Here is a 27,763-nt window from a genome sequence, read left to right on the forward strand (position 1 = left end):
AATAATTTTTTTTTTCATAGTGTAAAAAGGGGAGGCAGTCCTGCTAGGCAAGGTCAGAGTAAAAGATATAAGGTCAAAAATTAGAAGAAAGAGAGAGAGAGAGAAAAGAAAACGTGTCTAAAATAGCATAAAATTATAACATTTATTTGGAAAAATGATGTGAGGTCTGCGGCAGGGCCCTTGCCGCAGACTGGTCACTAGATAAAATGTTTACAATGGTATAAAATGCTAAAAATATACACAGTGGTATTGCACTTCACTAATTGGACAATGAGACAATGAAAGTGCGGCAATGGGACAGTGCAAACAGTATCTGTTTAGTTATACTGTAAAGTCATATTATAAGAGCCAGGATTAATCCAGATGAAAGTACATAGCAAAAAAGTTGATAATCCAATAAGGCAAATTTTCGGTAGCTCTGGAGCCTCCCAGATTGGGGCCCACTATAAACGTTTTTAGGTGCAGAGATACAGGCGATGCCCCCTCTACCCCGATGGCACGGGGACTGAATGCAAGAGGGCAATCGCTATACAGTTCAGGCACTTAGTGCCTCTTACCGGCTACAGTGTGCACAGTCAGGTGAGTGCAGCTGTGCTTGCGAACCGGATACACGTCCCTCTGTCTCGGCGGCATGGGAGAAATGTAGGAGGAGTGATATGATCCGGTGCTGGGGGTCAGAGATGATGGCTAGGAAGCAGCGTGTGGCAGCGCTGTGAAGCCTAGCGGTCGTAGCAGCGTATGGCAACGCTGGAGGTATCCTCTCTACCCCGACGGCACGGGGAGCAGGTGAGAGAGTAGGTGAGGACCGGCAATGCGGTAATGATTGTCTCAGATGATGTGCAGGGTTGTCTTAACACCAGACGCGTTTCGGGGAACTGCGTCCCCTTTTTCAATGGTGGAGGTTCAGGAAGACAGTCTTCCTGAACCTCCACCATTGAAAAAGGGGACGCAGTTCCCCGAAACGCGTCTGGTGTTAAGACAACCCTGCACATCATCTGAGACAATCGTTATCGCATTGCCGGTCCTCACCTACTCTCTCAGCGTTGCCATACGCTGCCATACGCTGCTACGACCGCTAGGCTTCACAGCGCTGCCACACGCTGCTTCCCAGCCATCATCTCCGACCCCCAGCACCGGATCATATCACCCCTCCTACATTTCTCCCGTGCCGCCAGGACAGAGGGATGTGTCCGTATCGCAAGCACAGCTGCACTCACCTGACTGTGCACACTGTAGCCGGTAAGAGGCACAAAGTGCCTGAACTGTATAGCGATTGCCCTCTTGCATTCAGTCCCCGTGCCATCGGGGTAGAGGGGGAATCGCCTGTATCTCTGCACCTAAAAACGTTTATAGTGGGCCCCAATCTGGGAGGCTCCAGAGCTACCGAAAATTTGCCTTATTGGATTATCAACTTTTTTGCTATGTACTTTCATCTGGATTAATCCTGGCTCTTATAATATGACTTTACAGTATAACTAAACAGATGCTGTTTGCACTGTCCCATTGCCGCACTTTCATTGTCTCATTGTCCAATTAGTGAAGTGCAATACCACTGTGTATATTTTTAGCATTTTATACCATTGTAACCATTTTATCTAGTGACCAGTCTGCGACAAGGGCCCTGCCGCAGACCTCACATCATTTTTCCAAATGAATGTTATCATTTTATGCTATTTTACACACGTTTTCTTTTCTCTCTCTCTCTCTTTCTTCTAATTTTTGACCTTATATCTTTTACTCTGACCTAGCCTAGCAGGACTGCCTCCCCTTCTTACACTATTAGTACTCTTTCTTGGCACATGGGTATGTGCAACGCAGTATCCTCGGTATAGGTTTTCTCTTTTTACGTTGAGCTCCCACATTTTTTTTTATATATTTTCAATTTTTTTTTCATGTGGAGTTTTAGGAATTCAGAAAAGATGGAAGAGATACAAGGCATTCAGAAAGTCTATGGACCCCTTTCCTTTGTTTGCGCATTTTGTGATGTTTCAGCATTTCCCCCATCATTCTGCACTCAATACCCCATAATGGAAAAGTGAAAACAGAATATTAAAACTAATTGTATTGACAAAAGTATTCAGACCCTTTATTCATCACTTAGTTCATTAAGAATATCTATGTACTATGCTCCATTGAGCTTTTCCTCAACCCTGACCAGTTATCTGTGCCAGCTGCTGGAAAACATCCCCACAGCATGATGCTGCCACCACTATGCTTTGTAGGCATAGTACTGAAAAGGTGATAAGATAAGCAGCGCCCGGTTTCCTTCAACCATGGGCGTAAAATTGAGGCCAAAATGTGCAATCTTGGTTTCATCAGACAAGAGAATCTTGTGCAGAGTTATGGATCTTCATACTTTTATTCATATTGCACTCAGCGTACAATGGCCTGCCCCAGTCTTGAATATTCAGAGCATTCATCTGCCTCCGCTGGCTCTTACGTCCTAGTGACGTGAGAGTAAAGACTCTGAATATTTAAGATGGAAGTGGGTCTAGGGGCGGAATATTAAGGAGACGGGGGAGCTGGGGGAGTCGGTTCCCTTCCTCCACTGCATGCTGGAGCACAATATGAATAAAAGTATAAAGATCCATAACTATGCACAAAATCCTGCAAAAACAGTAAGTGACCCTATGTTTAAGAGCTCTTCACCCGCACTGTCTCCCAGTATACTGAGTTTAATGCGGATGAACCAACTGTCAGATTCTCTTTAAATCTTGCCATGTAAACTAGTTGCTGTCCAAAATGGGTTAGTACATTAAGGGCGCTCTCCCATGAGGAAGAGCGCCAATAAACCAGTGGAGGCTCCTTTTTTGGGAAGACACTGCCAGAAAGGGTCTAATATAGTTATTGGCAAAGGTGATAACTAACTATTTGGGGTTGTGGGATTCGTATAGAATCTAAACCAAAAAAACATTATAAAACTGGATGCATACATCATTATTTATACATTTATATACAGTGGGGAAAAAAAGGATTTAGTCAGCCACCAATTGTGCAAGTTCTCCCACTTAAAAAGATGAGAGAAATCTGTTATTTTCATCATAGGTATACCTAACTATGAGAGACATAATGAGAAAAAAATCCATAAAATCACATTGCCTGATTTTTATAGACTGCATTTGCTAATTATGATGGAAAAAACAATATTTGTCCAATAACAAAAGTTCATCTCAATACTTATAATATACCCTTTGTTGGCAATGACAGAGGTCAAACATTATCTATAAGTCTTCACAAGGTTTTCACACACTGTTGCTGGTATTTTGGCCCATTCCTCCATGCAGATCTAGAGCAGTGATGTTTTGGGACTGTCGCTGGGCAACACCGACTTTCAACTCCCTCCAAAGGTTTTCTATGGGGTTGAGAGCTGGAGACTGGCTAGGCCACCCCAGGCCCTTGAAATGCTTCTTACGAAGCCACTCCTTTGTTGCCCTGGCGGTGTGATTGGGATCATTGCCATGCTGAAAGACCCAGCTACATTTCCTCTTCAATGCCCTTGCTGATGGAAGGAGGTTTTCACTCAAAATCTCGCGATACATGGCCCCATTCATTCTTTCCTTTACACGGATCAGTTGTCCTGGTTCCTTAGCAGAAAAGCAGCCCCAAAGCACTCCCAAGCTTCACAGTAGTTATGGTGTTCTTTGGATGCAACTCAGCATTCTTTCTCCTCCAAACATGACAAGTTAAATTTTTACCAAAAATTCTACTTTGGTTTCATCTGACCATATGACATTCTCCCAATCCTCTTCTGAATCATCCACATGCTCTCTGGCAAAATTCAGATGGGACCGAACAGGTACTGGCTTAAGCAGGTGGACACGTCTGGCACTGCATGATTTGAGTCACTGGCGGCGTAGTGTGTTACTGATGGTAGCCTTTGTTACTTTGGTCTCAGCTCTCTGCAGATCATTCACTAGGTCCCCCCGTGTGGTTCTGGGATTTTTGCCCACACTTGTGATCATTTTGACACCACGGGGTAAGATCTTGCGTGGAGTCCCAGATCGAGGGAGATTATCAGTGGTCTTGCATGTCTTCCATTTTCTAATAATTGCTCTCACAGTTGATTTCTTCACACCTAGCTGCTTGCATATTGCAGATGCAGTCTTCCCAGCCTGGTGCAGGTCTACAATTTTGTTTGTGCTTGGGGCTTCACACTTGTACATACCTACCTGTATGAAAGACATTAAGCTTAAGGGGGTACTCCGGTGGAATTTTTTTTTTTTTAAATCAACTTGTGCCAGAAAGTTAAACAGATTTGTAAATGTTACGCCGAGCGCTCCGGGTCCCTGCTCCTCCCCGGAGCGCTCACGGCGTCTCTCTCCCTGCAGCGCCCCGGTCAGTCCCGCTGACCGGGAGCGCTGCACTGACATGGCCGTCGGGGATGCGATTCGCACAGCGGGACGCGCCCGCTCGCGAATCGCATCCCAAGTCACTTACCCGTCCCGGTCCCCTGCTGTCATGTGCTGGCGCACGCGGCTCCGCTCTCTAGGGCGCGCGCGCGCCAGCTCTCTGAGACTTAAAGGGCCAGTGCACCAATGATTGGTGCCTGGCCCAATTAGCTTAATTGGCTTCCATCTGCTCCTAGGCTATATCTGCTCACTGCCCCTGCACTCCCTTGCCGGATCTTGTTGCCTTGTGCCAGTGAAAGCGTTTAGTGTTGTCCAAAGCCTGTGTTTCCTGAACTCCTGCTATCCACCTTGACTACGAACCTTGCCGCCTGCCCCGACCTTCTGCTACGTCTGACCTTGCCTCTGCCTAGTCCTTCTGTCCCACGCCTTCTCAGCAGTCAGCGAGGTTGAGCCGTTGCTAGTGGATACGACCTGGTTGCTACTGCCGCAGCAAGACCATCCCGCTTTGCGGCGGGCTCTGGTGAACACCAGTAGCCTCTTAGAACCGGTCCACCTGCACGGTCCAAGCCAATCCCTCGCTGACACAGTGGATCTGTTACGCCGAGCGCTCCGGGTCCCCGCTCCTCCCCGGAGCGCTCGCTACACTTCCCTCACTGCAGCGCCCCGGTCGGTTCCACGGACCCGGGGCGCTGCGTTACCACCTCCGGCCGGGATGCGATTCGCGATGCGGGTAGCGCCCGCTCGCGATGCGCACCCCGGCTCCCGTACCTGACTCGCTCCCCGTCAGTTCTGTCCCGGCGCGCGCGGCCCCGCTCCCTAGGGCGCGCGCGCGCCGGGTCTTTGCGATTTAAAGGGCCACTGCACCGCTGATTGGTGCAGTGGTTCCAATTAGTGTTTACACCTGTGCACTTCCCTATATCACCTCACTTCCCCTTCACTCCCTCGCCGGATCTTGTTGCCCTAGTGCCAGTGAAAGCGTTCCTTGTGTGTTCCTTGCCTGTGATTCCAGACCTTCTGCCGTTGCCCCTGACTACGATCCTTGCTGCCTGCCCCGACCTTCTGCTACGTCCGACCTTGCTTCTGTCTACTCCCTTGTACCGCGCCTTTCTTCAGCAGCCAGAGAGGTTGAGCCGTTGCTAGGGGATACGACCTGGTCACTACCGCCGCAGCAAGTCCATCCCGCTTTGCGGCGGGCTCTGGTGAAAACCAGTAGTGACTTAGAACCGATCCTCTAGCACGGTCCACGCCAATCCCTCTCTGGCACAGAGGATCCACCACCTGCCAGCCGGCATCGTGACAGTAGATCCGGCCATGGATCCCGCTGAAGTTCCTCTGCCAGTTGTCGCTGACCTCACCACGGTGGTCGCCCAGCAGTCACAACAGATTGCGCAACAAGGCCAACAGCTGTCTCAACTGACTGTTATGCTACAACAGTTACTACCACAGCTCCAGCAATCATCTCCTCCGCCAGCTCCTGTACCTCCTCCGCAGCGAGTGGCCGCTTCTGGAATACGACTATCCTTGCCGGATAAATTTGATGGGGACTCTAAGTTTTGCCGTGGCTTTCTTTCCCAATGTTCATTACACTTGGAGATGATGTCGGACCAGTTCCCCACCGAAAGGTCTAAAGTGGCTTTCGTAGTCAGCCTGCTGTCTGGAAAAGCCCTGGCTTGGGCCACACCGCTCTGGGACCGCAATGACCCCGTCACTGCCTCTGTACACTCCTTCTTCTCGGAAATTCGAAGTGTCTTTGAGGAACCTGCCCGAGCCTCTTCTGCTGAGACTGCCCTGTTGAACCTGGTCCAGGGTAATTCTTCCGTTGGCGAGTATGCCGTACAGTTCCGTACCCTTGCTTCAGAATTATCCTGGAATAATGAGGCACTCTGCGCGACCTTTAAAAAAGGCCTATCCAGCAACATTAAAGATGTTCTGGCCGCACGAGAAATCCCTGCTAACCTACATGAACTCATCCATCTTGCCACTCGCATTGACATGCGTTTTTCCGAACGGCGTCAGGAGCTCCGCCAGGATATGGACTCTGTTCGCACGAGGCGTTTCTTCTCCCCGGCTCCTCTCTCCTCTGGTCCCCTGCAACCTGTTCCTGTGCCTCCCGCCGTGGAGGCTATGCAGGTCGACCGGTCTCGCCTGACACCCCAAGAGAGGACACGACGCCGCATGGAGAATCTCTGCCTGTACTGTGCTAGTACCGAACACTTCCTGAGGGATTGTCCTATCCGTCCTCCCCGCCTGGAAAGACGTCCGCTGACTCCGCACAAAGGTGAGACAGTCCTTGATGTCTACTCTGCTTCTCCACGTCTTACTGTGCCTGTGCGGATGTCTGCCTCTGCCTTCTCCTTCTCTGCTGTGGCCTTCTTGGACTCTGGATCTGCAGGAAATTTTATCTTGGCCTCTCTCGTCAACAGGTTCAACATCCCGGTGACCAGTCTCGCCAGACCCCTCTACATTAATTGTGTAAACAATGAAAGATTGGACTGTACTATACGTTTCCGCACGGAGCCCCTTCTAATGTGCATCGGATCTCATCATGAGAGGATTGAACTGTTGGTCCTCCCCAATTGCACTTCTGAAATCCTTCTTGGACTTCCCTGGCTTCAACTCCATTCCCCAATCCTGGATTGGTCCACTGGGGAGATCAAGAGTTGGGGGCCCTCTTGTTCCAAGGACTGCTTAAAACCGGTTCCCAGTAAACCTTGCCGTGTCCCTGTGCTTCCTCATGTAACCGGTCTCCCTAAGGCCTATATGGACTTTGCGGACGTTTTTTGCAAAAAACAAGCTGAGACTCTACCTCCTCACAGGCCTTATGATTGTCCCATTGACCTCCTCCCGGGCACTACTCCACCCCGGGGCAGAATCTATCCTCTGTCCGTCCCAGAGACTCTTGCCATGTCTGAATACGTCCAAGAAAATTTAAAAAAGGGCTTTATCCGTAAATCCTCCTCTCCTGCCGGAGCCGGATTTTTCTTTGTGTCCAAAAAAGATGGCTCTCTACGTCCTTGCATTGACTACCGCGGTCTTAATAAAATCACGGTTAAGAACCGCTACCCCCTACCCCTCATCTCTGAACTCTTTGATCGTCTCCAAGGTGCCCATATTTTTACCAAACTGGACTTAAGAGGTGCTTATAATCTCATCCGCATCAGAGAGGGGGATGAATGGAAAACGGCATTTAACACCAGAGATGGACACTTTGAGTATCTGGTCATGCCCTTTGGTCTATGCAACGCCCCTGCCGTCTTCCAAGACTTTGTTAATGAAATTTTTCGTGATCTCCTATACTCCTGTGTTGTTGTATATCTGGACGATATCCTGATTTTTTCTGCCAATCTTGAAGAACACCGCCAGCATGTCCGTATGGTTCTTCAGAGACTTCGTGATAATCAACTCTATGCCAAAATAGAGAAATGTCTGTTTGAATGCCAATCTCTTCCTTTTCTAGGATACTTGGTCTCTGGCCAGGGACTACAAATGGACCCAGATAAACTCTCTGCCGTCTTAGATTGGCCACGCCCCTCCGGACTCCGTGCCATCCAACGTTTTTTGGGGTTCGCCAATTATTACAGGCAATTTATTCCACATTTTTCTACCATTGTGGCTCCTATTGTGGCTTTAACAAAAAAAAATGCCGATCCCAAGTCTTGGCCTCCTCAAGCGGAAGACGCCTTTAAACGACTCAAGTCTGCCTTTTCTTCGGCTCCCGTGCTCTCCAGACCTGACCCATCTAAACCCTTCCTATTGGAGGTTGATGCCTCCTCAGTGGGAGCTGGAGCTGTCCTTCTACAAAAAAACTCTTCCGGGCATGCTGTTACTTGTGGTTTTTTTTCCAGGACCTTCTCTCCGGCGGAGAGGAACTACTCCATCGGGGATCGAGAGCTCCTAGCCATTAAATTAGCACTTGAGGAATGGAGGCATCTGCTGGAGGGATCAAGATTTCCAGTTATTATTTACACCGATCACAAGAACCTCTCCTACCTCCAGTCTGCCCAACGGCTGAATCCTCGTCAGGCCAGGTGGTCTCTGTTCTTTGCCCGATTTAATTTTGAAATTCACTTTCGGCCTGCTGATAAGAACATTAGGGCCGATGCTCTCTCTCGTTCCTCAGATGCCTCTGAAATTGAACTCTCTCCTCAACACATCATTCCTCCTGACTGCCTGATTTCCACTTCTCCAGCCTCCATCAGGCAAACCCCTCCAGGAAAGACCTTTGTTTCTCCACGCCAACGCCTTGGGATCCTCAAATGGGGTCACTCCTCCCATCTCGCAGGTCATGCGGGCATTAAGAAATCTGTGCAACTCATCTCTCGCTTCTATTGGTGGCCGACTCTAGAGACTGATGTGGTGGACTTTGTGCGAGCCTGCACTATCTGTGCCCGGGATAAGACTCCTCGCCAGAAGCCCGCTGGTTTTCTTCATCCTCTACCTGTCCCCGAACAACCTTGGTCTCTGATTGGTATGGATTTTATTACTGACTTACCCCCATCCCATGGCAACACTGTTATTTGGGTGGTCGTTGATCGATTCTCCAAAATGGCACATTTCATCCCTCTTCCTGGTCTTCCTTCAGCGCCTCAGTTGGCTAAACAATTTTTTGTACACATTTTTCGTCTTCACGGGTTGCCTACACAGATCGTCTCGGATAGAGGCGTCCAATTTGTGTCTAAATTCTGGAGGGCTCTCTGTAAACAACTCAAGATTAAATTAAATTTTTCTTCTGCATACCATCCTCAATCCAATGGACAAGTAGAGAGAATTAACCAGATCTTGGGTGACTATTTACGACATTTTGTTTCCTCCCGCCAGGATGACTGGGCAGATCTTCTACCTTGGGCCGAATTCTCGTATAATTTCAGAATCTCTGAATCTTCCTCCAAATCTCCGTTTTTCGTGGTGTACGGCCGTCACCCTCTTCCCCCCCTCCCTACCCCCTTGCCCTCTGGTCTGCCCGCTGTGGATGAAATTTCTCGTGATCTTTCCACCATATGGAAAGAGACCCAAAATTCTCTCTTACAGGCTTCTTCTCGCATGAAGAGATTCGCAGATAAGAAAAGAAGAGCTCCTCCCATTTTTTCCCCTGGAGACAAGGTATGGCTCTCCGCTAAATATGTCCGTTTCCGTGTCCCGAGCTATAAGTTGGGACCACGCTATCTTGGTCCTTTTAAAGTTTTGTGTCAAATTAATCCTGTCTCTTACAAACTTCTTCTTCCTCCTTCTCTTCGTATCCCTAATGCCTTTCACGTCTCTCTTCTTAAACCTCTCATCCTCAACCGTTTTTCTCCTAAATCTGTTCCTCCCACTCCTGTTTCCGGCTCCTCGGACATCTTCTCTGTCAAAGAGATCTTAGCCTCAAAAAAGGTCAGAGGAAAAACTTTTTTTTTAGTGGATTGGGAGGGTTGTGGTCCAGAAGAGAGGTCCTGGGAACCTGAGGACAATATCCTGGACAAAAGTCTGATCCTCAGGTTCTCAGGCCCCAAGAAGAGGGGGAGACCCAAGGGGGGGGGTACTGTTACGCCGAGCGCTCCGGGTCCCCGCTCCTCCCCGGAGCGCTCGCTACACTTCCCTCACTGCAGCGCCCCGGTCGGTTCCACGGACCCGGGGCGCTGCGTTACCACCTCCGGCCGGGATGCGATTCGCGATGCGGGTAGCGCCCGCTCGCGATGCGCACCCCGGCTCCCGTACCTGACTCGCTCCCCGTCAGTTCTGTCCCGGCGCGCGCGGCCCCGCTCCCTAGGGCGCGCGCGCGCCGGGTCTTTGCGATTTAAAGGGCCACTGCACCGCTGATTGGTGCAGTGGTTCCAATTAGTGTTTACACCTGTGCACTTCCCTATATCACCTCACTTCCCCTTCACTCCCTCGCCGGATCTTGTTGCCCTAGTGCCAGTGAAAGCGTTCCTTGTGTGTTCCTTGCCTGTGATTCCAGACCTTCTGCCGTTGCCCCTGACTACGATCCTTGCTGCCTGCCCCGACCTTCTGCTACGTCCGACCTTGCTTCTGTCTACTCCCTTGTACCGCGCCTTTCTTCAGCAGCCAGAGAGGTTGAGCCGTTGCTAGGGGATACGACCTGGTCACTACCGCCGCAGCAAGTCCATCCCGCTTTGCGGCGGGCTCTGGTGAAAACCAGTAGTGACTTAGAACCGATCCTCTAGCACGGTCCACGCCAATCCCTCTCTGGCACAGAGGATCCACCACCTGCCAGCCGGCATCGTGACAGGATCCACAACCTGTAAGCCGAATCGTGACAGTAGATCCGGCCATGGATCCCGCTGAGGTGCCGCTGCCAAGTCTCGCTGACCTTCTCACGGTGGTCGCTCAGCAATCGCAGCAGATTGCCCAACAAGGACAGCAGCTGTCGCAGTTGACCGCCATGTTACAGCGACTTCTGCCTCTGCTACAGCAGCAACCATCTCCTCCGCCAGCTCCTGCACCTCCTCCGCAGCGAGTGGCCGCTCCTAGCCTCCGCTTGTCCCTGCCGGACAAATTTGATGGGGACTCTAGACTCTGCCGTGGATTTTTGTCTCAATGTTCCCTGCATATGGAGATGTTGTCGGACTTGTTTCCTACAGAACGGTCTAAGGTGGCGTTCGTAGTGAGCCTTCTTTCAGGAAAGGCCTTGTCTTGGGCCACACCGCTCTGGGACCGCAATGATCCTGCCACAGCCACAGTCCAGTCCTTCTTCGCTGAAGTCCGTAGTGTCTTTGAGGAACCAGCCCGAGCTTCTTCTGCCGAGACTGCCCTGCTGAACCTGGTCCAGGGTAATTCTTCAGTGGGTGAGTACGCCATCCAATTTCGTACTCTTGCTTCCGAATTATCATGGAATAACGAGGCTCTCTGCGCGACCTTTAAAAAAGGCCTATCCAGTAGCATCAAGGATGTGCTGGCCGCACGAGAGATTCCTGCCAACCTGCAAGAACTTATCCATTTGGCCACCCGCATTGACATGCGTTTTTCTGAGAGACATCAGGAGCTCCGCCAGGAAAAAGACTTAGATCTCTGGGCACCTCTCCCACAGCATCCTTTGCAGTCTACGCCTGGGCCTCCCGCCGAGGAGGCCATGCAAGTGGATCGGTCTCGCCTGACCCAGGAAGAGAGGAATCGCCGTAGGGAAGAAAATCTTTGTCTGTACTGTGCCAGTACTGAGCATTTCTTGGTGGATTGCCCTATTCGTCCTCCACGTCTGGGAAACGCACGCACGCACCCAGCTCACGTGGGTGTGGCGTCTCTTGGTTCAAAGTCTGCTTCTCCACGTCTCACGGTGCCCGTGCGGATTTCTCCTTCAGCCAACTCCTTCCTCTCAGCCGTGGCCTGCTTGGACTCTGGTGCCTCTGCGGAATTTCATTTTGGAGTCTTTGGTGAATAAATTCTGCATCCCGGTGACCCGTCTCGTCAAGCCGCTCTACATTTCCGCGGTCAACGGAGTCAGATTGGATTGCACCGTGCGTTACCGCACAGAACCCCTCTTGATGTGTATTGGACCCCATCACGAAGTGATTGAGTTCTTCGTCCTTCCCAACTGTACCTCTGAGGTCCTCCTCGGTCTGCCATGGCTCCGGCTTCATTCTCCCACCCTTGACTGGACCACCGGGGAGATCAAGAACTGGGACTCTGCTTGCCATAGGAAGTGCCTCTCCTCCCCTCCCAGTCCCGTCAGGCAAGCCTCAGTGCCTCCTCATGGCCCCCGTCCTGGTGACACACTGCCCCGTGCCAGGCTTCGCCCTCTGCCCTCTCTCCCCATTCCCACTCCTGCTGTACTGCCTGCCTTTGAGGAAACCCTCCATTCACTCCCGGTGTCCTCGTCCCAGGTAAAGCAGTTGTCGGACAAAAAAAGGGGGAGACCTAAGGGGGGGGGGGTACTGTTACGCCGAGCGCTCCGGGTCCCTGCTCCTCCCCGGAGCGCTCACGGCGTCTCTCTCCCTGCACCGGGAGCGCTGCACTGACATGGCCGTCGGGGATGCGATTCGCACAGCGGGACGCACCCGCTCGCGAATCGCATCCCAAGTCACTTACCCGTCCCGGTCCCCTGCTGTCATGTGCTGGCGCGCGCGGCTCCGCTCTCTAGGGCGCGCGCGCGCCAGCTCTCTGAGACTTAAAGGGCCAGTGCACCAATGATTGGTGCCTGGCCCAATTAGCTTAATTGGCTTCCATCTGCTCCTAGGCTATATCTGCTCACTGCCCCTGCACTCCCTTGCCGGATCTTGTTGCCTTGTGCCAGTGAAAGCGTTTAGTGTTGTCCAAAGCCTGTGTTTCCTGAACTCCTGCTATCCACCTTGACTACGAACCTTGCCGCCTGCCCCGACCTTCTGCTACGTCTGACCTTGCCTCTGCCTAGTCCTTCTGTCCCACGCCTTCTCAGCAGTCAGCGAGGTTGAGCCGTTGCTAGTGGATACGACCTGGTTGCTACTGACGCAGCAAGACCATCCCGCTTTGCGGCGGGCTCTGGTGAACACCAGTAGCCTCTTAGAACCGGTCCACCTGCACGGTCCAAGCCAATCCCTCGCTGACACAGTGGATCTACAACCTGTAAGCCGAATCGTGACAGTAAATTACTTCTATTAAAAAAATCTTAATCCTTCCAGTACTTATTAGCTGCTGAATACTATGGAGGAATTTCTTTTCTTTTTGGGAAAACAGTGCTCTCTACTGACATCTCTGTCCATTTCATGAACTGTCCAGAGCAGCATATGTTTGCTATGGGGATTTTCTCCCACTCTGGACAGTTCTTAAAATGGACAGAGATGTCAGCAGAGAGCGCTGTGCTCGTGATGTCAGCACTGTGACAGCTCTGTGTTCCAAAAAGAAAGAAAATAATTTCTTCTGTAGTATTCAACAGCTAATAAGTACTGAAAGGAGTAAGATTTTTTAGTAGAAGTAATTTCCAAATCTGTTTAACTTTCTGGCACCAGTTGAACCAACTCATGAACCAATACCACAACCCTAACACAAAACCCAATTTAGACTCTTGGGACAGAAAATATAGAATCTGCGAACTAGCTATCCTAATAATCGATGCCTAGTACCGCATAGCTGTGGTAGTCACGCCCACTCTGTAATAAACGAGTCGGCACTGAAACAGGATCAGGCTGACATACTAGCTGATATATGCCTTGTTAACACACTTGCCTGACATCATGACAAGAGTGAACCAATAGATACTTGTCAGGCATAAAATGAAGCTATCCAAGTCCCAGCTATTAAACGGCAAAAATAAACTGTTAGCAAAATAACTCGCAACAACAACTACAGACAGACCTTTGGTAATAATAACCTTGTGGCACCATATCTCCTTTAAATCAAACTACACTTGACTAATCAGCTTACCTGAAGACTAAGTCATAGATTAAACTGCCAAGCTACTGACTCAAATTGGTCTCAGGAGTGGCATCCCGCTTCGGGTGACCGATGCCTTCACAGCCATCATGCCTGTAGACGTGACAGGTCTTTGCGTAACCATCATACCTGTAGATGTGACAGTTCTTTACATGAACCATTGTGCCTGTAGACTGGACAGGTCTTGCGTACCATCATGCCTATAAATGTGCCAGGACTTTGTGTAACCATTGTGCCTGTAGCCGTGACAGGTCTTGCATAACCATCTTTTTTTTTTGCAACCACCTGTGTGTCGTGATGTTGTTGCTCTGAAGACGTGTCAGTAACAACAACTATGCAGTGTATCCCCCTGCAGATGTGGCAGGTATTATGGTTATACAACCACCTATGTGTCATGATGTTGTTGCTCTGAAGACGTGTCAGTAACAACAACTACGCAGTGTATCGCCCTGCAGCCATGGCAGGTATGAAGGGTATACAACCACCATGTGTCGTGATGCTGTTGCTCTGAAGACATGTCAGTAACAACAACTATGCAGTGTATCCCCCTGCAGATGTGGCAGGTATTATGGTTATACAACCACCTATGTGTCATGATGTTGTTGCTCTGAAGACGTGTCAGTAACAACAACTACGCAGTGTATCCCCCTGCAGTCATGGCAGGTATGAAGGGTATACAACCTATGTGTCAGGATGTTGTTGCTCTGAAGACGTGTCAGTAGCAACAATTACACAAAGCATCCCCTGCAGACTTGGCAGGTATGACTGGTATCCAACTGCTTATGTGTCATAATGTTGATATTCTGAAGACGAGTCAATAACAGTAGTCAGATTGTGCCCCTGCAGCCATGACGAATATCACAATGTCCACAACTACTAGGGTAGTGCAGATCCTTGGAAAAGGTTGTACGGTAGATGCTGCATGTAAAATGAGAAGTTGATCCAAATGCTGACAAATAAGTGAGACTGACTTGATGATATACATGATACTAATGTTTATTGCTAAATATAATATCAGCTGTAGTAATAAATAACTGGAACTTCTGCTGAAACTGAAACGTGACTTCAACAATGTCTAACACATAAGTGGGATGACGGCTGTAGTATTATAGAGACCTTATAGTGACTAAATAACACAGCCTGGAGCTGGCAGCAGCAAGAGGAGACCATATAGTGGCTGAATGACACAGCCTGGAGGTGGCGGAAGCATGAGGAGACCATATAGTGGCTGAATGACACAGCCTGGAGGTGGCAGCAACATGAGGAGACCATAGAGTGGCTGAATGAAACAAGGTGGAGGTGGCGGCAGCATGAGGGGAACATACAGTGGCTGAATGACACAGCATGGAGATGGTGGCAGCATGAGGGGAACATATAGTGGCTGAATGGCACAGCCTGGTGTTGGCGGCAGCATGAGGAGTACATATAGTGGCTGAATGACACAGCGTGGAGTTTGCATCAGCATGAGGAGGCCATATAGAGGCTGAATGGCACAGCTTGGAGTTGGCGGCAGCATAAGGAGACCATATAGTGGCTGAATGACACAGCATGGAGGTGGTGGCTACATGAGGAGAACATATAGTGGGTGAATAAAACATCCTGGAGTTGTCAGCAGCATGAGGGGAACATATAGTGGCTGAATGACACAGCCTGGAGTTTGTGGCAGCATGAGGAGACCATATAGTGGCTGTATGGCACAGCCTGGAGTTGGCGGCAGAATGAGGAGACCATATAGTGGCTGAATGACACATCCTGGAGTTTGTGACAACATAAGGAGACCATATAGTGGCTGAATGACACAGCATGGAGGTGGTGGCAGCATGAGGAGAATATATAGTGGCTGAATGACACAGCGTGGAGGTGGTGGCAGCATGAGGAGAACATATAGTGGCTGAATGGCACAGCCTGGAGTTGGTGGAAGCATAAGGAGAACATATAGTGGCTGAATGACACAGTCTGGAGGTGGCGGAAGCATGAGGAGAACATATAGTGGCTGAATGGCACAGCCTGGAGTTGGTGGAAGCATAAGGAGAACATATAGTGGCTGAATGACACAGTCTGGAGGTGGCAGCAGCATGAGAAGACCATAGAGTGACTGAATGAAACAGCGTGGAGGTGGCCGAAGCATGAGGAGACCATCTAGTGGGTGAATGACACAGCCTGGAGGTGTTGGCAGCATGAGGAGAACATATAATGGCTCAATGACACAGCCTGGAGGTGGGGGAAGCATGAGGAGACCATATAGTGGCTGAATGACACAACCTGGAAGTGGCAGCAGCATGAGGACAACATGTAGTGGCTGAATGACACAGCCTGGAGTTTGCGGCAGCATAAGGAGACCATAGAGTGACTGAATGAAACAGCATGGAGGTGGTGGCAGCAGGAGGAGAACATATAGTGGCTGAATGACACAGCATGGAGGTGGTGGAAGCATAAGGAGACCATATAGTGGCTGAATGGCACAGAATGGAGGTGGGCGGCAGCATGAGGAGACCATATTGTGGCTGAATGACACAGCCTGGAGTTTGCGGCAGCATGAGGAGACCATATAGTGGCTAAATTTCCCATATATTAAAATACTATAATCTTTATTGAACACAAAAACACCACAAAACTAATGGGTTAAAAGTATCAGCGTATTTCTCTTCCCATAGTATTAGTTATTAGAGTGCCATTCTGGCGTCACTGTATCTCCATCTGTCCGTGCGCATCTGCAGTATGCGCACTATAAGGGAAGAGTGTGCACTGTTTTTAAAACCTACTCGCGGCTCCCCTCGACATGTTTCGCCGTACTATACGGCTTTGTCAAGAGGTTTTAGGGCACTGAGCGAGGAACGCCAATTCAGGGGTTTAAATAACCTCCTATTGTGATGTCACTGTTGGGGGAGTACTCATCTCTGATTGGCAGGACGTAATTATATCCAATCACGACGCACTATTTCTGATGGATCTGTCTCTCCACCTATGACTGTGTTTTTGTTTTCACCAATCCACATCATTGTTTAGTTGTTACTATAGTGATGTATCACATGATCGTTTGCGTGCGGCGCCGTGACCCCTGCGCCAGTACTTCAATTATCTTCATTGCTGCGCCGTGACCCCTGCGCCAATTCTTAGCCTTGCAGCTACTCCCGCTGTGTCTTCCTACAGCGGGGCTGCGCGATTTCACATGCGCAAGAACTTAGTCTCCACGGGATCCAAGCTCACATCAACAGACGATCCTGCTTCCTATATATGAGCTGCGCGATTTCACATGTGCAGGGACTTAGTCTCCACAGGTACTCCGGGCTATCTATGTATCTCCACATGCAGTGAGGGTGTGCAATAGAATCTGTATAGTGCCAATGTTCTGGGTTTAGTAATCTTCATAGGGCAAGACACCACTTATGGTATAATTATATAAGAATAAGAGATTCATTAATTCTTCATTAGATTCTATGTTCATTTATCGATACGGGGGAGTTATTAGACTTCATGTATTCAACTTCATGCATTTATGCACTTACCTCCTTGGTGATCTTTTGGTTAATTGGTTTAAAACAACCCTCCATATATTGGTCCTTAATTGGGTTATATATAGTGGCTAAATGACACAGCATGGAGGTGGTGGCAGCACGAGGAGAACATATAGTGGCTGAATGACACAGCGTGGAGGTGATGGCAGCATGAGGAGAACATATAGTGGCTGTATGACACAGTGTGGAGGTGGCTCCAGCATGAGGAGAACATATAGTGGCTGAATGGCACAGCCTGGAGTTGGCAGCAGCATGAGGAGACCATATTGTGGCTGATTGACACAGCGTGGAGGTGGCGGCAGCATGAGGAGAACATATGATGGCAGATTGAGACAGCCTGGTGATGGTGGCAGCAGCATCAGGAGTCCTGAAAGAGACCCAGTGACAGAGTGGTGCGGTGGGTGGCAATACCAGTACCTGGTGATGAAGGTGGGTGAAAAAAGGTCTGATGCAGAGGAGTGTTTGTAACTGGGGAGCAGGACCTTAAATCTGTTTGGCACTATCCATATTTGCGAAGTGTTGGTGTGGCACCATGGTCAATTTACTCTTATGCATCAGGCATTGGTTGGTGGAAATCCTGGCTGATCCATGCCTGATTCATCTTCACAAAGATCAGTCTCCCCACATTTTTTGTAGACAGACAAGTTCTCCTCTGGGTAACTATGGCTTCCATCGCACTAAACACTAGCTCTGATGGCACACTACTGGCCAGGCAGGACAGCTTTTCCAGGGCAAACTCTGCTAGTTGCAGCCACAAATCAAGATTGGCTTCCCAGAAGTCCAACGGATCTTCAAGGAGTGTTGGCATGGGCATGTCAAGGTATGCCACCAAGGTATGTGGGTGAAGAAAAGTACTCATCAGCTGTTGTATACTCAGGCTGCTGCTGATAGAGCTTGTACTGCTCCTGTCACCCCACCCCTCCCCAACAGCCATGGCAGTGGAAGGTGAGCACAGAGGGCCCCCCAAGTCAGACCTGCGAGAGGATGCAGGATGGCGCCGATGTCTCTGACTACGTAGGATGTCTCTGTGGTAGGTCAGTTTGTGCTCCCTCTCAGTGGGTGTAAAAAAGGCCCAAATTTTGTGCTGGAAACGAGGGTCCAATAGGGTGGAGAGCCAGAAGTCATCCAGCTGCCGAATGGTGACAATTTGGCAGTCACTATGCAAGCATCTGAGCATGCATCATGCCATTTGTGCAAGTGACTTGGAGGGACTACCTGCTTCCATCACCACTGCATAATGCAATGGTGTGTCTGAGTCCTCTGTCTCACCTTCCTTATAAACCTCTGGCTACTATGGCTACTTCTGCTCCTCCTCTCCAGTCAGATGACCACGAAACCTAAACTGTGCTCCACTGTGCCCCTCCTCCAGTTCAGCCCCCACAGGGCTCATGTGGCCATGAGATGTAGGCGCCAAATCTCCAGTGCCGTGACCAGCTATGGTTTCCAACACGTGTTGTAGGAAATGAAGCAGTGGAATGACGTCGTAATAATGTGGGTTCCTCAAAGGGCCTGAGCAAACCGCAGGTGTCACGTATGAGCTGCCACATGTTGACATTGAAGTTGCACAGGGGAGTCCCCCTATCTGCTTAGATCATCAAAAATCGGTGGTGGCTTTTATTTGTTCGTATAGTCGGTCCAGCATATGGAGACTATGTTGGGGGATACCGTTCTGACGCTGCAGCTCAAGGAGGGTGTGCTTTGTGGTGTACGAGTGGCTGAAGTGCATGCAAAGTTTTCATCCCATTGTTAGGATGTCTTGCAAGTGGGGGAACACTTCAGGAACCTCTTGACAACCAGATTGAACACATGTGCCATGCAGGGCACATGGCTTAGCTTTCCTTGTCGCAGCGCAGTCAAGATTTTCTTCCCGTTGTCAGTCACCATGGTTCCCATTTCCAGTTTTCATGGAGTAAGCCATGCTCCAATTTTTTTTATGAATGGCTTTTAGCAGTTCCTCCCCTGTGTGACTACGTTCGCCAAGGCAAACCATGTGAAGAACAGCGTGATACCGCCGTGCCCTGCACACATGGTATGCTGGAAGGGCACTGAAACTTGTTCAGTGGAGGCTGAGGACATGGTGGAGGATGAGGAGGCACTCGCACACTGTCACAGGACCACTGGCCAAAAAGAGTGGAGGAGGAAGTGCGCGGGACCTGTCCAAGTTGCTGTTGTGGCTGTGCAGGAACCACATTCACCCAGTGGGCCGTAAAGGACATGTATTGTCCCTGACCGTAGTTAGAGCTCCAGACATCGGCGCTGCCGTGCACTTTGGTACACACTGACAGGCTGAAGGACTGGCCTCCTTCTCTTCCACAAAATTGTGCTGGGCTGGTACTGCCTTCTTTGCAAAGAAATGACTGCTTGGGACTCTCCACCTCGGCTCTGCACAAGCCATCAGTTCTCTGGAAGGTGCAGAGTCCACCACTTGAAAAGGGAGGGACTGCAGCAACAGCAACTTGGACAGGAGCACATTCAGCTTCTGCACCGTTGAATGAGTGGCCGCATACTGCTGTCTCTTGGACATGGCTTTGCCGATGGATTGCTGGCAGAATGACTGACTCAAAGTAGGAGGAGCAGGAGCATCTGCAGTGACAGAAGGATGGTATGACACACAGCTCCCTTCAGCTGAGGTGGTGGAGCCTTGGCTGGCTGAAACAGGGAGCGGTATGCCACTGGGTGATGCAACAGGCTGGACCACCACATCGGAGCCACGGTTCTCCCAGGCCGTTTAATGGTTGATGCAGCATATGTTGTCCTAGGGCCGTTGTGCCAACATTGGGACCCTACACAAAAAAGAAAAAGAGATACAATAATGGATGCACACCTGCTTAGTCTACAAAATATAATATCTTTATTAAATATCTAAATTAATACAAGACAACTCAAAAAAGGACATTTAAAAACACCTAAAAAAGGCTCCAAGGCCTCCATAAACAGGGGGGGACCCACAAAAATGAGCCCCTCCCAGGACACCCGCAAATATAGTAAATGCACTAAACCACCTAGCCTATTAAAGGACAGTAAATCTTAAGTATATATACAATCTGATATACTCCATACTCCTGGACAATGAAAAATACAACCTGCACCAAACGTCTGTAAATGCTAAACACAGGAGAAGACAAGGCAATATGGAACGATGGATGAAGGTGACCATGCGGGTGTCCCCCTAAACCCCACGCGTTCCGTTGTCTGCCGACAACTTCCTCAGGGGTGCACCGGACAACGGAACGCGTGGGGTTTAGGGGGACACCCGCATGGTCACCTTCATCCATCGTTTCATATTGCCTTGTCTTCTCCTGTGTTTAGCATTTACAGACGTTTGGTGCAGGTTGTATTTTTCATTGTCCAGGAGTATGGCTGTATTATCAGATTGTATATATACTTAAGATTTACTGTCATTTAATAGGCTAGGTGGTTTAGTGCAATTACTATATTTGCGGGTGTCCTGGGAAGGGCTCATTTTTGTGCCCCCCCCCCCCCTGTTTGTGGAGGCCTTGGAGCCTTTTTTAGGTGTTTTTAAATGTCCTTTTTTGAGTTGTCTTGTATCAATTTATATATGTAACAAAGATATTATATTTTGTAGAATAAGCAGGTGTGCCTCCATTATTGTATCTCTTTTTCTTTTTTGTGTAGTGTTTGGCTATGATACATGTGATAGCACCCTAGTGGGGATTTATAGGCTGAGCCCACCTCTTTTTGTGTATAACATTGGGACCCTGGCCATGCTTAATTTTCTGCCAAAACATCTTGTAGATGGCTATGTTAACCTCCTCCGGATGCTTGATGAAAAACTGCCACACCCCCAAGTAGCTGATTTTCCCACCAACAGTCCGCACTAATTGACTGCTACTGCCGCCGTCTCAAGGAACCCCTTTTTCTACTACCTCCTAGGAAAGAAGGCTGCCGCGAAGCAGGTGGTCTCCCTCAGGCATGTTTGGCTCCAGACTTTCCACTTCTGCCACCATGATGACTGCCAACCATGTTACCACCTTGCTGGCTCAGCTGCTGCCTCACGGGCAACCTTCAACCCTCTTCTCCTGATGATGATGAAGCCCCTTCTGCACCAGGCTCCCAATTACGATCGGCTCCATCATCATCAACAAGTGTCTGCATGTCACTGATGTCCTCCTGAGGTTCCTCAACAGTGTCTGCTTCAGGACCCTGAACCCTGGCAACACCACCTCCCACGTCACTCTCCTCATCACTACTTGCCCGCCTAGTGTAGGAAACGGCGGATGTCTCCTCCACTTCTTGGCTGGGCAGTAGCTGCTGACTGTCCTCTATTAGATCGTTCTTACTGAATAGTGGAGCTGAACCCACAGCATAAGATACTTCTGTAGGGGAGGGAACATCATAGGACAGAGGCAATGGGAGGACAGGGACTGTTCCTGTGCTGAGTCTGTGGAACCCACCGACTGTTGACTGGGGTTCAGATTTCACTTGTGATGAAGTGGATGACCGTGTTAACCAATCGATGACGGCAGATGGGTTGCTGGACGAGACACGACCGCTAGCTGATACCGGGAGATCAGGCCGCTTGCTGCGACTATTGCTGCCACTCGCTCCTAGTCTGCTGCGACCTGTGCCTGTGCCTGATGAATTTAGGCATCTGCCAATCCTCTGTGCATGTCCTGACACTTCTCTGCCTGACATACTTACGTATTTGAGGGGAGTACAATACGCTACAGTAGGCTTAAAAAAGTATTTGAGTACAACACCAGCCAGTGAGTACTTTTGCCTGGACTTTCACAGCATCTAGGTCCTTGAAAGTTAAACAAGTACAAAATAGTACACCACTTAGATGAAGGTATGTGGTACGCACTTATGAGGGGAGAAGAATGCGCTTCAGTATGCTTAAAAAAGTATTTGAGTACAACACCAGCCGGTGAGTACTTTTGCCTGGACTTTCACAGTATCTAGGCCCTTGAGAATTTAACAGGTACAAAATAGTACACCACTTAGATGCAGGTATGTGGTATGCACTTACGAGGGGAGAAAAATGTTCTACAGTACGCTTAAAAAAGTATTTGAGTACAACACCAGCTGGTGAGTATTTTTGCCTGGACTTTAACAGTATCTAGGCCCTTGAGAGTTTAACAGGTACAAGATAGTACACCACTTAGATGTAGGTATGTGGTATGCACTTATGAGGGCAGACAAATGTGCTACAGTACACTTTAAAAAGTATTTGTGCACAACAAACACCAGCAGTAGACACCAGTGCTGCAGCACACAGTTGCTGTGTACTACACACAAAATTGCACTTTCTCCCTCAATCTCACTCCCTTCCCTATCAGTGCTTCTAGACAGGATTTGTGCTTGATTTGAATCGCTGCTGTTCTTCTGTGCAACACACTGCTCTCTGTAATAGAATGCTGTAGACAGTGACTGGGAGGTGAATCGTTGGTGTATGAATTCTTTTCTGTGAAAGACACACTGCTCTCTGTCCCTCTGTACAACAGAACACTGACTTGACTAGGATGTGAATTGCTGCTGGAATAAGCTTTTCTGTGTAACACACAGTGCTGTCTGTCCCTATATATCTCTCTGCACTGAAAGGATGAAGTGACTGGCCGCAATATGGCTGCCGATTATATAGGGCTGTAGCATCACAGGGGTGATTGGCTGCTGATAGGCTGTATCCTGCATGTGATTCCCGCCTACCCTTGTTCCCACCTTCCCAGGATTCCTTGCCCCATGTCCTCACATGTGGATCCGCCATTCTAGATGCCCTGGAGCCTGGACCGCACTAAATGAAGTTTAATGAAGTGATTCGCGTTAAAGAATCACAGTGATATTTGCATTCATTGCGAATCAAATTTTTCCTGAAACGTAACAAATTCGGATTTGATTAGCTCATCTCTAAATATGTGCATATCCTAATGTAGATTCCTAATCTGCTTGACTACAGTGAATTGTTTACGCATGTACCCTACCACACTATGCCATGCCCCCAAAATAAGCACGTACCATGATGCCATATATCATATACAGTCAGATACGCTACTCTGGGGCCATTGTCCCGAATACACCTCAGAAACCCGTTTAGCTGGTTGTATGATAAGGAGCACCTGACTAGAATGTGAAAACCTATGGGAAATTGATGGAAAAAACGTAATGGGATATTGTTCCAACATTCATGACAGGAGTGACAGCGTTCACACTACAGGAGTTCATTGGCATCTTTGCATATTGTCTAGGTACAGGCTCTGCACAGCACTATGCAGCCCGCCCAGCAGATAATTCACAGAGCCTACAGACCCACAGGCTACACATATCACCCCAATGACACTCAGACTATACACCAGCTACTGTACGTACTCCTATGCACTCAGACGAATATAACTCAAATTACCATCTTAAACAGGAGCGTGGCAGTCACACAGCACCGTTAGTACACGTACAGACCCTCTATATTCCCTAGAGAGTGGAAGCAGAAAATACCCTTTGGCGATGGCGCTGCTGTAGTCCAGTGTAGATACAAAATGATCTGGTCTACTTCTCCACTGGACTACAGCAGCGCCTTCTCCAAAGGGTATTTTCTGCTTCCACTCTCTACGCCTCTCATCAGGACGGGCCCCGCCTCTCCTGCACCCTGGGCCCAGCAGCTGTCTCCAGTTCTTAACCCCTTTTGTGGGTTGATATGCATGTTATACACTCGCCTCAGGTGAGTATCCACTACCTACTGGCTCCAAAGGCCCACTGACACCTTGCTTTACCTGGCCTCTTTTCTTTTCTTTTAAAGTGGGAAAACTTGCACAATTGGTGGCTGACTAAATACTTTTTTGCCCACTGTGTACATTTATTTCCTTTTGCCTTCATAGAACCAACATCTTTTACAGTGATGTTCAATGATTGTCATTATACAAGCCCTGTCCCCAGTGGGGCTCACAGTCTCATTTCCCTATGTCAAATATACACACACTAGGGCCATTTGGTTATTATTTATTTTATGTTATTTACATGGCACCAACATACTCTGCAGTGCTGTACAGAGACTGAACAAAATCAAGTAAATTTGTATTGAAACTCTGAGTAATGGTTGGTGACAGTCTGAGGTGTTGACATTAATTCATTCAATTTTGTCTTTTTATTTTCAGGTAAAAAGAATTCTCTCCTCTTACATAAGGTGCAGCATGACCTTCGGTCAGGGGTGCTTAACTATCAGGAAAATGAGATTATTCAGCAGATTGTGCAACATGATCGTGAAATGGCCAAGGGACCTCGCTGCACATATTCTGAGGCAGACTCTGCCCCAACTCCTCCAACTCCTATAATATGGACACCTTTGGTCCAGGCACCTTTGCAAGCAGCAGCTGCTACTACATCAGTTGCTATACCTTTAACTCACCAGCGGTTGCCAGCCAACATCTTCCGACCTTCAACATCTGTATTAGGAGTAACATCTCGGCAGTTCCAATACTTGCAGAGACAACCTTTTTGTTCACACATAGCAGGAGCAGAGGCTCCATTGTCACAACAGTCATCTTACCATGTACATCAACTAGCAGGATTCTCTGCAGCAGCCTGTGTTAGTCCTAGGCCACTATCTAATGTACCATGTTTTGACAAGGGTCAAACACAACCGCTGTTTCCTACCAGCTCAACTCCAGCTGCTGCTTTTGACACATCACAGTGGTCTCCAGGACTAGGAACCTCTACTCAATCAAGACTATCAACATCTGACCAGCAACTCCCCATACCATCTTCTAGACAATCTCAAGGCTTGAAAACCCAGTCACCGGGACAGCCTTTACCTGGAACTTCAGAGCCATCGTGGGTGTTACCACCTCCACTTCACAGCTTAGACTCTCCTGGTAGTTCACCCTCAGCGCTAAGTCAGGGACCAAACCGAACCACTCAGGTATGTGGTTCTTCCAGGTCCCTTCTTCTTCCTCAAACAGCTCCCATTGTGTCTCACCCAAGCAGCTGCATAGCTCTGCCCCTTAACAGACTTAGGCAAGACGGTCGGCCCATTTCTGTTTCTCAGCCTTCTTTGCCTCAACCAGCACCAGGCTCACCACACTTTCCCCAGCAGTTTACTCCGGACTTTACTTTATTTCCTAGAGTAGGAAGTCAAGAACTAAAAGGCCACACCACTTTGCCACAAAAAGGTTCTTCAGAATTTTCATTTGGAGCAAGTGTTGCTGGTGTAGAGGACCTACCCTTTCATTCAAAACTCCCTTGTAATCTCTGACCTTTTATATTGCTAGAGATCTGCAGAACAATTTATGTCCAACAAGAGACATGTAGATTTATTTATTGAGGTTGTATACTGTAGAAAAAGGGTAGTTGGCAGGCTGAATATGTATTTTGCCACCAATTTTAAATGACTTAGCATTTGTACAGCACATTTTAACAACAATGGTGCATTCATTACAAATGGTTCAGATCATTACACCACCTACATGATCTCAAGCCATTATAGGACTGATTAGATAACAGTCATTCATCATGAGGTTGCAAATTTATATTGCCTTGGTGTGGAAAATTGCTAATTGTATGTATTCAAGACATTCTGCTGTATGCTTCCCTAGCTGGCATCAGTCTACAAATTCCTCTAGTCTTAGACTCTTGACTTGGCAGAAAAAATGAAAGAAGAGAAAAATCTAAACTGCTTTGCAGATCTTTTAGCAATGAACAAGGATTAAAGTTATTGGATGGTATTAAATAGCATTAACAGTCCTTCAGATGTAAAAGTCGAGTGTCCTCTTATAATGGTGGGAATGACCTGCCCCTTGCAATAAGGCACCTGCTTTATCTGGATACCATTCTCATCAGTATTCTGCATTGATCAAATAGTATGTGCTATAGACAGATGCATATGGCTAGAGTCCCTTACTCTGTGTAACCTCTTGTCATTGCCAGTGGCACAGACTACTCATTTCTTAGAAATATCTTTGAGAGGTATGGGTTCTTTAGTATTCTTCACGAGTTTGAAAGCACATTATTCATTGAACTACACCTTTCATTGCACCTAGTGTGTGTGTGTGTTTTTGTGTGGTTAGCAAGAGGGACATCAAGGCAAGTACTGTAGTGCTTGCCTGCATAAGCAATATTATGTAACATTTTGTCCTTGTGCCTTCACTTCCCCAATGGAGTCAAAAGAACAAGAATGACTCTTGGGAGCCCCATACTGTCCGCTTAGAAAAGGCATCTGTGACATGGGGCATGCCATATCTGCAGCCTCATGCCAATTTCTAAATCTGTGCTTTCCTTGTTGCAATAAGGCACTGCCTTGGCATGGGTTGTGCAGTCCAGACACTCATATTGGAGAGTGCCTTATTGCTGCTGAATTACAGATCAGGGTTGTGATATCCAGCTAGCATTTTGCTTTATTACTGTGTGCACGAGCACTCTGTTCTTCACCGAATAATGTTCCTAATCCATGGAGCAGTATGAATGGACAAGATTTGTGAAGCTGGATCCATTACTTTTTGTTACATTAAAAGGAATTGGGTAGAGTTCAGCTTTACTCACCATTTCTCTGCCAGAGGTATGTCGCACTTTCTGTAGCTGCAGCAAGCAGTTCACTATGTTTGAAATTTTAACCAGTAAAATCAAAGAAGCCACTTTGGATTCCATGATCTTCGCTAACTACTGTGGAACTGTTAATGAATTTCACGCAGGATGAACTATTGAGTCATTTTATTTATCTTCAATCTCTTCAACTTCCTTATCCCAATCTCCTGTCCCATGTAATTTCCTACTTTTGTCATACATAATGTTACGTTTTTTTCCTTACTAATTTCCTGCTTATTTGACAATAACCTTATGTAATCCTTTTACTAGGAAGTCATTGTACCCATCTTCTGTTGTGGTCAAATGTGCCTTTCTTCCTATTACAAACCTCTGTTAATATTTTACCTCCAGCTTTCCCTTCCCAGGTCCCTTCCTGCTCATCATTCTAAAAAAGAAAAACCTGCAGTACAATGGAGCCAGCATTTTCTTCTCTATTAATATCGAGTAGCCATTGGACTAAATTTTGCAATATTATCTTTGCTAAATCAGGTAGATAGAAGAGACAATTTAGACAGAGGAATATGTGGGCTATTCCTAAGTGTTTTCATAAGAAAATAATAACATTCTTTCATAAACATATAAAAGACATCTCTTCAACTCCTTGTTTCCATGTGTGATTAGATGACTAAAAAAAATCCTTGAAGACCAATTATTTGTGTACTCTTCTGTAAAAAAGAGTAAAAGAGTAATAAACAGTTTAGATTAATACCATACAGTCATAGCAGCAGGTAGCTCTTTACAAAGAAACGGAATTCTCTGTAAATATCACTACTCGTGTATTTGCCAACATACTCTTTGTTTTAAAGAGGTTTCTGCTTTGTTTTTTTATAAGGAAAAAAAGTTATTTAAAGAAAAAATATTTAATATAATATATATATATATATATATATATATACATGTATATATATATATATATATATATATATATATATACATGTATATATATATATATATATATATATATATATATATATATACACACAGTTTCAGGATTTCAATAAATTTTCATTAATAAAATGTGTGGAAAATGATTTA

At 47.8% G+C, this 27,763-nt stretch overlaps 1 protein-coding gene across 2 annotated transcripts in view; it reads left to right on the forward strand.

Annotated features, from left to right (window-relative positions):
• Positions 1-27,577, forward strand: part of HCN4 (hyperpolarization activated cyclic nucleotide gated potassium channel 4) — a 485,567-nt gene extending 457,990 nt beyond the window's left edge. For both annotated transcript variants that reach the window (XM_056572770.1, XM_056572769.1), the window contains one exon: positions 24,307-27,577. In XM_056572770.1, coding sequence (XP_056428745.1) covers positions 24,307-25,403 — 1,097 coding nt within the window. In that variant the 3' untranslated portion in view covers positions 25,404-27,577. The remainder of the gene's footprint in view (positions 1-24,306) is intronic.
• The last annotated feature ends 186 nt before the right edge of the window (positions 27,578-27,763 follow it).

The sequence above is a fragment of the Hyla sarda genome, chromosome 4 (genome assembly GCF_029499605.1).
Source record: "Hyla sarda isolate aHylSar1 chromosome 4, aHylSar1.hap1, whole genome shotgun sequence".
NCBI lineage: Eukaryota > Metazoa > Chordata > Amphibia > Anura > Hylidae > Hyla > Hyla sarda.